Below are 13,436 nucleotides of genomic sequence, written 5' to 3'. Positions count from 1 at the left end.
ATGTCCTTAAAACAAGTCAAAATGAGGGGATCTCCTCCCAGACCTGGACTAAAGCATCGCCAACTCCTGGACAGTCTGTGGTGCAACGTGGCGTTGGTGGATCGAGCGAGACCATGATGTCCCAGAATGTGCTCAATTGGATTAAGGTCTGGGAACGGGCGGGCCAGTCCATAGCACAATGCCTTCCTCTTGCAGGAACTGCTGACACACTCAGCCACATGAGGTCTAGCATTGTCTTGCATTAGGAGGAACCCAGGGCCAACCGCACCAGCATATGGTCTCACAAGGGGTCTGAGGATCTCATCTCGGTACCTAATGGCAGTCAGGCTACCTCTGGCGAGCACATGGAGGGCTGTGCGCCTGCAAAGAAATGCCACCCCACACCATGACTGACCCACCGCCAAACCGGTCATGCTGGAGGATGTTGCAGGCAGCAGAACGTTCTCCACGGCGTCTCCAGACTCTGTAACGTCTGTCACGGCTCAGGTGAACCGCTTCATCTGGAAGAGCACAGGGCGCCAGTGGCGAATTTGCCAATCTTGGTGTTCCTCTGGCAAATGCCAAATGTCCGCATGGTGTTGGGCTGTAAGCACAACCCCCACCTGTGGACGTCGGGCCCTCATACAACCCTCATGGAGTCTGTTTCTGACCGTTTGAGCAGACACATGCACATTTGTGGCCTGCTGGAGGTCATTTTGCAGGGCTCTGGCAGTGCTCCTCCTGCTCCTCCTTGCACAAAGGCGGAGTAGCGGTCCTGCTGCTGGGTTGTTGCCCTCCTACGGCCTCCTCCACGTCTCCTGATGTACTGGCCTGTCTCCTGGTAGCGCCTCCATGCTCTGGACACTACGCTGACAGACACAGCAAACCTTCTTGCCACAGCTCGCTTAACAGCATCAGCTTGAATGCCATCCTGGATGAGCTGCACTACCTGAGCCACTTGTGTGGGTTGTAGACTCTGTCTCATGCTACCACTAGAGTGAAAGCACCGCCAGCATTCAAAAGTGACCAAACATCAGCCAGGAAGCATAGGAACTGAGAAGTGGTCTGTGGTCACCACCTGCAGAACACTCCTTTAATGTGGGTGTCTTGCTAATAATGCCTATAATTTCCACCTGTTGTTATTCCATTTGCACAACAGCATGTGAAATTTATTGTCAATCAGTGTTGCCTCCTAAGTGGACAGTTTGATTTCACAGAAGTGTGATTGACTTGGAGTTACATGTGTTGTTTAAGTGTTCCCTTTATTTTTTTGAGCAGTGTATTTGTTCAGTATACTTTGTCGCACTTTAGAGCTCTGGAGCGCCGGTCTCTTGTAATAGCCGGGCATAGTTTCACATTTGAACAAATAAACAGGTCTCTAATAAATCACTATGTCAAATAAGTGTAATTCCGCATGGATGCATTTTCTCTCTTTGCGCCAGCGGAATTTCATGGTCTCCCTAACACACGCTAAATTGTTTATCCCTTCATGTCAAAATTCGAGTCCGTGTAGCCAGCGCAGAGAATAAATGACCAGCTCGTCCCTTTTGTCAAATTTGCTCAGCTGTGTGTTCTAAATTTATCCCCCCATGAAGGAGTCAGTTTTACTTTAAAATGTACATGTGAGTATAGTAATACTCACAGTAGCAGCTCTGTGAATTGTCATATGTCTGGGGTTTAAGCGTGTTTGTATGTGCAGTTCAAGTGTGAATGCAATGCAACGAGACAGTATATACCACGGGTATATAATCGGAGCATAGTCTTGAGACTGTAAGCACACTCCTTATGAGTCTGGCACTTGTGGTCAGAGTGGACAAAGGGCCCCCAGTTCACCTGACCTAATTTATTGAGCCAGAGAAACAGAGGCCTATTGTAAAGGCTAGTGTGTGCATGTCTGTGTGTGCACGCTTCTGTGGCGAGTGAGGGAAGTGTGTGTGCGTGTGTAAGTTGAGTGGTTTTGAGTAAGAGCTGGAATACTGTATGAAATCAGACAATTGGAAGCGCTCTTACTAGTATGTACAGTTGAAGTCAGAAGTTTACATACACTTAGGTTGGAGTCATAAAAACTTGTTTTTCAACAACTCCACAAATTTCTTGTTAACAAACTATAGTTTTGGCAAGTCGGTTAGGACATCTACTTTGTGCATGACACAAGTAATTTTACCAACAATTGTTTACAGACAGATTAATTCACTGCATCACAATTCCAGTGGGTCAGAAGTTTACATACATTAAGTTGACTGTGCCTTTAAACAGCTTGGAAAAGTCCAGAAAATTATGTCATGGCTTTAGAAGCTTCTGATAGGCTAATTGACATAATTTGAGTCAACTGAAGGTGTACCGTTGGATGTATTTCAAGGCCTACCTTCAAACTCAGTGCCTCTTTGCTTGACATCATGGGAAAATAAAAAGATATCAACCAAGACCACAGAAAATAAATTGTAGACCTCCACAAATCTGGTTCATCCTTGGGAGCAATTTCAAAACGCATGAAGGTACCACGTTCATATGTACAAACAATAGTACGCAAGTATAAACACCATGGGACCACACAGCCGTCTTACCACTCAGGAAGGAGACGCGTTCTGTCTCCTAGAGATGAACATACTTTAGTGCAAATCAATCTCAGAACAACAGCAAAGGACCTTGTGAAGATGCTGGAGGAAACAGGTACAAAAGTATCTATATCCACAGTAAAACGAGTCCTATATCGACATAACCTGAAAGGCCGCTCAGCAAGGAAGAAGCCATTGCTCCAAAACCGCCATAAAAAAAGCCAGACTATAGTTTGACCTAAAACAGGGAATTTTTACTAGGATTAAATGTCAGGAATTGTGAAAAACTGAGTTTAAATGTATTTGGCTAAGGTGTATGTAAACTTCCAACTTCAACTGTATATGTGATCCCTGCAGGAATTGAACACCAAGACCTTGGCGCTGCTAGCGCCATGCTTTTACCAGCTGAGCCACATAGAACCACAGTGTGTTTGTCTTTCACACAGTGCTGCCAGTGAGTGGTACCTTAAAGTTGGAGTGCACACGGTTGTTGTAGAAGATCCCCAGAGGGGTCAGCTCTGCCCGGGTCTCTGGAACCAGCCCATGAGAGTCCCCTGTGGATGAGCTGTGGAACACATACCATATCCCTGCATCCTGTAGGATGACATGGGGGAGGGGTGACAGAGAAGGGAGAAAAAGGAGAACAAAACAAGGCAACAGTAAACATGTCGTCACTACGAATGATGCAGCGCCCCCCTCCTTGAGCCAATCAGTGTAATTTTGTAAACGTCAGATGTCTATGGCAAGATGCATCATTCACCCAAGTAGTGTCGAAATCGGGCCAATGGTGTCTGAGATATCACATGTGACTCCTCAATTGGTGTCTGAGATATCACATGTGACTCATGGAGCAGGTTGAGAGCTTCAAGTTCCTTGGTGTCCACATCACCAACAAACTAACACGGTCCAAGCACACCAAGACAGTCGTGAAAAGGGCACGACAAAACCTATTCCCCTTCAGGAGACTGAAAAGATTTGGCATGGGTCCTTTGATCCTCAAAAGGTACTACAGCTGCACCATCGAGAGCATCCTGACTGGTTGCATCACTGCCTGGTATGGCAACGGCTCGGCCTCCGACCGCAAGGCACTACAGAGGGTAGTGCGAACAGCCCAGTACATCACTGGGGCCAAGCTTCCTGCCATCCAGGACCTCTATAACAGGCGGTGTCAGAGAAAGGCCCTAAAAATTGGCAAAGACTCCAGCCACCCTAGGCATAGACTGTTCTCTCTGCTACCACACGGTAAGCGGTACTGGAGCTCCAAGTTTAGGTCCAAGAGGCTTCTAAACACTTCCAAATCCAAGCCATAAGACTACTGAACATCAAATGGCTACCCAGACTATTTGCATTGCCCCCCCCTTCACTCTTTTACGCTGCTGCTACTGTGTTATTATCTATGCATGTCACTTAAAGAACTCTACCTACATGTATATATTACCTCAATTACCTCAACTAACCGGAGCCCCAGCACACTGACTCTGTACCGGTACCCCCTGTATATAGCCTCCACATTGACTCTGTACCGGTACCCCCTGTATATAGCCTCGCTATTGTGATTTTACTGCTGCTCTTTATTATTTGTTACTTTTATTTATTTATTTTTGGTATTTTTCTTAAAACTGCATAGTTGGTTAAGGGCTTGTAAGTAAGTAATACCTGTTGTATTTGGCACATGTGACAAATAACATTTTATTTGAATTTCATTGTGGTGGACAATAATGTGGCTTTGACAATGAGGTGAAGAAAAAAGAATGATCCTTGAGCACTAAGACTGTCATTGAGTACTGCGCTTACACATTGACACAATTGTGCCTGAACTTGAGCAGTAGGGTAACGATGTTCAACTTTACCCCCCAGTTCAAGTCATAGTTTATTGCTGTTGATGTAAGAGTAGGAAGACAATATCTCCCCAGATCACATGAGATGAACCGGTAAGCCACAGTTTTACATCCGAATGAGTTGCTAAACCGTAAAGCTGCAGTTCGGAATAAAAAATAAAAAAACGAAATGCCATAGACGGCTGAGCGATGGCCTGGAGATACTTAGCCGCTCAAATTCATAGACGGAGCTATGGATACAAGGACTGACCATCCATTAGATCAAAATTATAATGACTAATGTCTGAGATGAGGGGAGCAATACAACCGTACCAGATAAACAACATCAGTGCCCTGCTAATTGCTATTCATTCCATTAAACAGTGGTTGCTTTGGTGGGTTGGCGTACATCATTATAGTCTTACCTGGGAGCCAGCAGCAGCGTTGCTTATGAGGTTATTATTGGGGTTGGAAATCCAAAACGTAGACACTGCCCTAGAACAAACACAAACACACGCACACCAAGACACACACACACACACAGGGAGGAGGACGGGCATTAAAGAAGATGTCTCCAGGCGTGAGTGATTGTTAGTATCAGGATATATGAATTTAATATGAAGCAGAAACAGAACCCTGACTCCTGTTATCCATGGAATAATCCACCTCTCCCACATAAATCCTGTACAGGGACAGGTCTGCCAACACACACGCTCCTGCAAATACAGCGCCTGCTGCTCCCCAAACAGACCTCCTTTTCAACCTCCACCAGAAACACAAACACATCCCATGCAGCGGGACTACTACAGCCCTATCACTCTCACACAGAGGACATGACCTCTCTGTCTTCTCTCACGGTAGGCCTGTCCAATAAAGCCGCACATACACTTCATCTAACTCATTACGCACGCGCACGCACACACACACACACACACACACACGAGTGTACAAAACATTAGGAACACCTTCCGAATATTGAGTTGCACCCCCTTTTGCCCTCAGAACAGCCTCAATTGACTCTACAAGGTGTCGAAAGCACTCCACAGGGATGCTGGCCCATCTACACTGGTTGAAATGGATTTAACAGGTGACATCAATAAGGGCTCATAGCTTTCACCTGGATTCACCTGGTCAGTCTACTCAGTATATACCTCCACTTTATAACTCTTTCATTTTGAGCCATTATCTTTTCAAATGTCTGCCTCTTCACTTGCTTTCTGTTCCTCTACTATTCCCCTCTGTCACTTGTTCACTCTTTCTATCCATGGCCAGACAAGTCTCTTCTGTGTCTTACTTGCACTCCATGCTCGGTGAAGGGGTGTAGTTCTTGTACACTTTGTCTCGGATGCTGGTGCACATGGTCTCATTGCGATCGGTGGGCAGGAGCGTTCCCGGTCTGGTCACCAAACCCAGGTTGTGGAAGAACGTGTTCCTCTGCTCTATCCCGTCCTCCAGGAAGAAACAGTGACCCAGGGTGTCATAGCCTACAGTGTCCTTCACCTGGGAAGGGGAAACATTTGGGAAAGGTTACACAGAGACAGGAGTAAAGAGGAAACGTTTACTGGAGCAGAGCATGAAATCAGCTTGGAGCTGAATGTTGGTCGATTCACTTCAATCAACACATTTTAGATTAATTTGTTTAAAGACCAGCATCACATGGTCCTCATTTCCCAAGTTCTCACAAACACACACACACAGGATGGGCATTTGAAATGGTTTCGCTATTCGAATAAATTCATGATTTTTTTTTCTTCAGATATCTGGACATCAGGAGCCGGTGTGTGACAGTCTATTATCCCTTTCATATACCCTTTACTTTATGGTATGATGCCTGTAAAAAGAAACCTGCTCATGTTTTTTTTAAACCCATTTCATACAGTCCAATTTATATTAAAAAAAAAAAACATTTTCTCCCCAATTTCGTGGTATCCAATTGGTAGTTACAGTCTTGTCTTATCGCTGCAACTCCCGTACGTACTTGGGAGAGGCGAAGGTCGAGAGCCGTGCATCCTCCGAAACACAACTCAGCCAAGCTGCACTGCTTCTTGACACAATGCCCGCTTAACCCGGAAGCCAACCGCACCAATGTGTCGGAGGAAACACCGCACACCTGGCGACCGTGTCAGGATGCATTGTGCCCGGCCCGCCACAGGAGTCGCTAGTGCACGATGGGACAAGAACATCCCTGCCGGCCAAACCGTCCCCTAACTCGGATGGTGCTGGGCCAATTGTGTGCCGCCCCATGGGTCTCCCAGTCGCGGGCGGCTGTGACAGAGCCTGGACTCGAACCAGGATCTCTATTGGCACAGCTAGCTTTGCGATGCACTCGGGACGCTTACAGTCCCATTTTTACCACGTTCTTGTCGAGATGAGCCTTTTATATCTCCCGTGTACATGCCGGCAAGTTTAGAAGTAAGAGTAGATGTGGGACGATATCTATTTTAATTCAATCCATTGAATATATACCATCACAAAAGGCAGGTCCTAAGAAACATTATAAGATCAATAAAATAATTGAATGGCATACTTTAATTATGTTACTGGCGGCACAATGCACATTAAATCAATCAATAGGCCTAGTTATTTTGTTAAATAAACAGACCAGACACACTTAGCCTACCCTGATCACAATTAACACACATATATTTTATAGTAAGCTAAGAATATGAAATAATAAAATTAAATACAAATAATATTTTTCCCACACAACTTGTACCCGCAAAACACCAGTCTCAACGTCAACAGTGAAGAGGCGACTCTGGGATGCTGGCCTTCTAGGTAGAGTTGCAAAGAAAAAGCCATATCTCAGACTGGCCAATAAAAAGAAAAGATTAAGACGGGCAAAAGAACACAGATACTGGACAGAGGAACACTGCCTAGAAGGCCAGCATCCCAGAGTCGCCTCTTCACTGTTGACGTTGAGACTGGTGTTTTGCGGGTACTATGTAATGAAGCTGCCAGTTTAGGACTTGTAAGGCGTCCGTTTCTCAAACTAGACACTCTAATGTACTTGTCCTCTTGCTCAGTTGTGCACCGGGGGCCTCCCAGTCCTCTTTCTATTCTGGTTAGAGCCAGTTTGTATGACAGCGGTTCCACACGTTCCCGTGACACAAGTTGTGTAGAAAAAATATTATTTGCATTATATTCTGTTATATTAAATTAAATTGTATTTGTCACATGCGCCGAATACAACAGGTGTAGTAGACCTTAAGCCCGTAACCAACAATGCCGTTTTAATTTAAAAAATAAGTGTTAAGTAAAAAATAAACAGTAACAAATAATTATTAAAGAAGAGCAGTATAATCACAATACCAAGGCTATATACAGGGGGTACCGGTACAGAGTCAATGTGCGGGGGCACCGGTTAGTCGAGGTAATATGTAGGTAACGTAGGTAAAGTTAAAATAAGTGACTATGCATAGATAATAAACAGAGTAGCAGCAGTGTAAAAGAGGGAGGGGGCAATGCAAATTGTCTGGGTAGCCATTTTATTAGAGGTTCAGGAGTCTTATGGCTTGGGGGTAAAAGCAGTCTTTTGGACCTAGACTTGGCGCTCCGGTACCGCTTGCCGTGCGGTAGCAGAGAGAACAGTCTATGACTGGGGTGGCTGGAGTCCTTGACAATTGTTAGGGGTTTCCTCTGACACCGCCTGGTATAGAGGTCCTGGATGGCAGGAAGCTTGGCCCCAGTGATGAACTAGGCCGTACGCACTACCCTCTGTAGTGCCTTGCGGTTAGAGGCCGAGCAGTTGCCATACCAGGCAGTGAGGCAACCAGTCAGGATGCTCTCAATGGTGCAGCCCTCTTCACAACTGTCTTGGTGTGTTTGGACCATGATAGTTTGTTGGTGATGTGGACGCCAAGGAACTTGAAGCTCTCAAACTGCTCCACTGCAGCCCTGTCGACGAGAATGGGGGCGTGCTCAGCCCTCCTTTTCCTGTAGTCCACAATCATCTCCTTTGTATTGATCACATTGAGGGAGAGGTTGTTGTCAGGTCTCTGACCTCCTCCCTATAGGCTGTCTCATCGTTCACGGTGATCAGCCTTACCACTTTTGTGTCATCGACAAACTTGATGGTGTTGGAGTCGTGCCTGGCCATGCAGTCATGAGGGAACAGGGAGTACAGGAGGGGACTGAGCACGCACCCTTGAGGGGCCCCCGTGTTGAGGATCAGCGTGGCGGATGTGTTGTTACATACCCTTACCACCTGGGGGCGGCCCGTCAGGAAGTCCAGGATCCAGTTGCAGGGGCGGAGTTTAGTCCCAGGGTCCATAGCTTAGTGATGAACTTTGAGGGCACTATGGTGTTGAACGCTGAGCTGTAGTCAATGAATAGCATTCTCACGTAGGTGTTCCTTTTGTCTAGTTGGAGTGCGGCTGCTTGGCCAAGGATACCCATTTCATGAAGCTCCCGACGAACAGTTTTTGTGCTGACGTTGCAGTTTGGAACTTGGTAGTGAGTGTTGCAATCGAGTACAGACAATATTTACGCGCTATGCGCTTCAGCGGTCCGGTTCAGTGAGCTTGTGTGGCCTACCACTTCGTGTAAATCCTATGTGAAAACAGTATATGTGTGTGTGTGTGGCACAGACACACAGAGAGGAGAGAAAGCCAGAGAGAGAGAGAGAGACACACAGAGAGGGAGAGACAGAGAGACACAGCGGGAGAGCTGGGCCAGCTAAGTTAGCTGGCTAAAGTAGAAATGCTAATTGAGGCTATTTTGCTGTGCTACCAGTCCTTGTCTAAAACAACTCCATTCATATGAAACAACAGCCTACCTGTAGGTTGATCATTGTAGCCTACTCCTCATTTAGTCAATTTAATTACGTCATTTTAATTCAGTTTTGCATTGATTAGAAATCTCCCACTTTACTTGTTACACATGGAGCCTCAATGTAACACCATTTTGATTGACCGACATAACAACAAGCTACACATGTGAAACGTGTATAGGCTACCGGTGTGTCTTTATGGGGTGCACTCATAAAAAAAGTCATAAAACTAGGCCTAGGCTATATAAAAACAATGAATACTCTCCCAAGTAATTGAATACTAACGTCCGTTCGGATATTCAAATAACCGTGCCCATCCCTAAAACACACACAGTCTTTGGATTTTAGAAAAGCACTATGTATTATTATTATTATTATTATACACTACCATTCAAAAGTTTGGGGTCTCTTAGAAATACCCTTGTTTTTAAAAGAAAAGCACATTTTTTGCCCATTAAAATAATCAAATTGATCAGAAATACAGAGTAGACATTGTTAATATTGTAAATGACTATCGTAGCTGGAAACGGCAGATTTTTTATGGAATATCTACATAGGCGTACAGAGGCCCATTATCAACAACCATCACTCCTGTGTTCCAATGGCACATTGTGTTAGCTAATAAAAGTTTATCATTTTAAAAGGCTAATTGATCATTAGAAAACCATTTTGCAATTATGTTAGCACAGCTGAAAACGGCTGTGCTTATTAAAGAAGCAATAAAACTGGGCTTCTTCTTCATTACATAGTACCTGCAAAACACCAGTGAAGTGAAGAGTGAAGAGGCGACTCAGGGATGCTGGCCTTCTAGGCACAGTTCCTCTGTTTAGCATCTGTGTTCTTTTGCCCATCTTAATATTTGATTTTTATTGGCCAGTCTGAGATATGGCTTTTTCAATGCAACTCTGCCTAGAAGTCCAGCATCCCGGAGTCGCCGCTTCACTGTTGACGTTGAGACGGGTGTTTTGCGGGTACTATTTAATGAAGCTGCCAGTTGAGGACTTGTAAGGCATCTGTTTCTCAAACTAGACACGCTAATGTACTTGTTCTCTTGCTCAGTTGTGCACCGGGGCCTCCCACTCATTCTATTCTGGTTAGAGCCAGTTTGCGCTGTTCTGTGAAGGGAGTAGTACACAGCGTTGTACGAGATCTTCAGTTTCTTGGCAATTTCTCGCATGGAATAGCCTTCATTTCTGAGAACAAGAATAGACTGACGAGTTTCAGAAGAAAGTTATTTGTTTCTGGCCATTTTGAGCCTGTAATCGAACCCACAAATGCTGATGCTCCAGATACTCAACTAGTCTAAAGAAGGCCAGTTTTATTGCTTCTTTAATCAGCACAACAGTTTTCAGCTGTGCTAACATAATTGCAAAATGGTTTTATAATGATCAATTAGCCTTTTTAAAATGATAAACTTGGATTAGCTAACACAATGTGCCATTGGAACACAGGAGTGATGGTTGCTGATAGTGGGCCTCTGTACGCCTATGTATATATCCCATTTCCAGCTACAATAGTCATTCACAACATTAACAATGTCTACACTGCATTTCTGATCAATTTGATGCTATTTTAAATGGACCAAAAAAAAAATGCTTTTATTTGAAAAACAAGGACATTTCTAAGTGACCCCAAACTTTTGAACAGTAGTGTACGTGCACCACACACACTGACCAGCAGGCCGTTGGTGGCGTGGATGGTAATGCAGCGGGAGAAGGAGTGGTGGATGGAGAGGCCGTCCACGTAGGTTGGTTCCCGGTAGCCCCCTCGTCGGTCCACGTCCCCACAGCGGTGGAAGTGGACCGGGTAGCGGCCCTTCTCCTGCTGCCCCATGTTCCTCAGCTCCACGTGGGACAGGTGCACCGAGGTAAAATTCCTAAATATCTGAGTCGAAATGGGATAGAGGAGAGAGAGCGAAGAGTACGTTTCGCTGTGTATCATATTATGTTTATACACACACACACACACACACACACATATATTTAAGTTTGGACACACCTACCAAATCAAGGGTTTTTCTTATTTGTACTATTTTCAACATTGTAGAATAACAGAAGACAACTAAACTATGAAATGACACATATGGAACTAAAAAAGTATATTTTTATATTCTTCAAAGTAGCCACCCTTTGCCTTGATGACAGCTTTGCACACTCTTGGCATTCTCTCAAACAGCTTAACCTGGAATGCTTTTCCAACCATCTTGATGGAGTTACCACATGCTGAGCACTTGTTGGCTGCTTTTCCTTCACTCTGAGGTCCAACTCATCCCAAACCATCTCAATTGGGTTCAGGTCGGGTGATTGTGGAGGCCAGGTCTTCTGATGCAGTACTCCATCACTCTCCTTGGTCAAATAGCCCATACAAAGCCTGGAGGTGTGTTTTGGGTCATTGTCCTGTTGAAAAACAAATTATAGTCCCACTAAGCGCAAACCAGATGGGACGGGCTATGACCGCAGAATGCTGTGGTAGCCATGCTGGTTAAGTGTGCCTTGAATTCTAAATAAATCACTGACAGTGTCACCAGCAAAGCACCCCCACACCATCACACCTCCTCCTCCATTCTTCACGGTGGGAACCACATATGTAGAGATCGTCCATTCACCTACTCAGCATCTTACAAAGACACGGCTGTTGGAATCAAAAATCTCACATTTGGACTCATCAGATCAGAAGGACAGATTTCCACTGGTCTAATGTCCATTGCTCGTGCTTCTTAGCCCAAGCAAGTCTCTTCTTATTTGTGTTCTTTAGTAGTGGTTTCTTTCCAGCAATTCGACCATGAAGGTCTGATTCACGCAGTCTCCTCTGAACAGTTGATGTTGAGATGTCTGTTACTTGAACTCTGTGAAGCATTTATTTGGGCTGCAATTTCTGAGGCAGTTAACTCAAATGAACTTATCCTCTGCAGCAGAGGTGACTCTGGGTCTTCCTTTCCTGTGGCGGTCCTCATGAGAGCCAGTTTCATCACAGCGCTTGATGGTTTTTGCAACTGCACTTTAAGAAACTTCCAAAGTTCTTGAAATGTTCTGGATGGACTGACCTTCATGTCTTAAAGTAATGATGGACTGTCGTTTCTCTTTGGTTATTTGAGCTATTCTTGCCATAATATGGACTTGGTCTTTTACCAAATAGGACTATCTTCTGTATACCACCCCTACCTTGTCACAACACAACTGATTGGCTCAAATGCATTAAGAAGGAAAGAAATTCCACTATTTAACAAGGCACACCTGTTCATTGAAATGGATTCCAGGTGACTACCTCAATTTATAAAATAGGAAAAATATAGGAAAAACCCTGGAATGAGTAGGTGTGTCCAAACTTTTGACTGTGTACTATTATGATTGTGTTGATCTATTGATTGCTATATTTTACAGTTACAACTGACATCTGTTGAAGAATGGAAAAACATGCATGCAGTCGGGAGTTTACATACACTTAGGTTGGAGTCATTAAAACTTGTTTTTCAACCACTCCACAAATTTCTTGTTAACAAACTATTGTTTTGGCAAGTCAGTTAGGACATCTACTTTGTGCATGACACAAGTAATTTTTCCAACAATTGTTTCCAGACTGATTATTTCACTTATAACTCACTGTATCACAATTCCAGTGGGTCAGATGTTTACATACACTATGTTGACTGTGCCTTTAAACTGCTTGGAAAATTCCAGAAAATTATGTCATGGCTTTAGAAGCTTCTGATAGGCTAATTGACATCATTGGCTTCATTTCCAAGATGGCATAGCAGGCGGACGTCCTTTGTCCTCGTCTTGTCGTGTCCCGTGTATATATATATTTACATATTTTCTTCGCATATCTTTTTATATATATTTTTTCTAAAAACTCAACTTCAAACACTCTCCTGCAACCCGCCTCACCAAGTTAAAAAAAAATATATTATTCACCTCAAATCTGAAATCCACAACAGAAGCTAGCCAGTTCACTGGCTAACGTTAGTATTCAGCTAACCACGGTTGGTGGTCATCAGCTATCCTTTAGCTCGAAAAACTATTGCCAGTTTTGTACAACGCGACTCAGACCAGAGCATACCGGACCTATTTTCTCTCCATATCCCCGGATTTCTACCGCAAGCTCTGGACATTTACACCTGGATCTTGCAGCTAGCTGCTATCCGTGTGACTATTGGCTAACGTCGGTCCCGGAGCAAACATCAATTATTCCGGAGCTAGCCAGCTGAAGAGTTCCATCAGCCACTGCTGGGCTACAATCACCTATCCGGACCCGTTTTACTGCCAATGCGGAGCCCCACAGGGCCTTCACGACTGGACTACCGACGTTATCTGCCCG

The 13,436-nt window shown here is 44.6% G+C and overlaps 1 protein-coding gene across 1 annotated transcript in view; it reads right to left on the bottom strand.

Annotated features, from left to right (window-relative positions):
- LOC111958112 (cell surface hyaluronidase-like) overlaps positions 1 to 13,436 on the bottom strand; it is a 78,537-nt gene that overhangs the window by 41,378 nt on the left and 23,723 nt on the right. The window contains 4 exon segments of the mRNA XM_023979294.2: positions 3,000 to 3,128; positions 4,777 to 4,846; positions 5,646 to 5,851; positions 10,797 to 11,006. Coding sequence (XP_023835062.1) covers positions 3,000 to 3,128; positions 4,777 to 4,846; positions 5,646 to 5,851; positions 10,797 to 11,006 — 615 coding nt within the window.

Source organism: Salvelinus sp. IW2-2015, linkage group LG33 (assembly GCF_002910315.2).
Source record: "Salvelinus sp. IW2-2015 linkage group LG33, ASM291031v2, whole genome shotgun sequence".
Lineage (NCBI taxonomy): Eukaryota > Metazoa > Chordata > Actinopteri > Salmoniformes > Salmonidae > Salvelinus > Salvelinus sp. IW2-2015.
The sequence above is the reverse complement of the archived record's forward strand: the minus strand, read 5'-3'. Positions and strand labels throughout refer to the sequence as shown.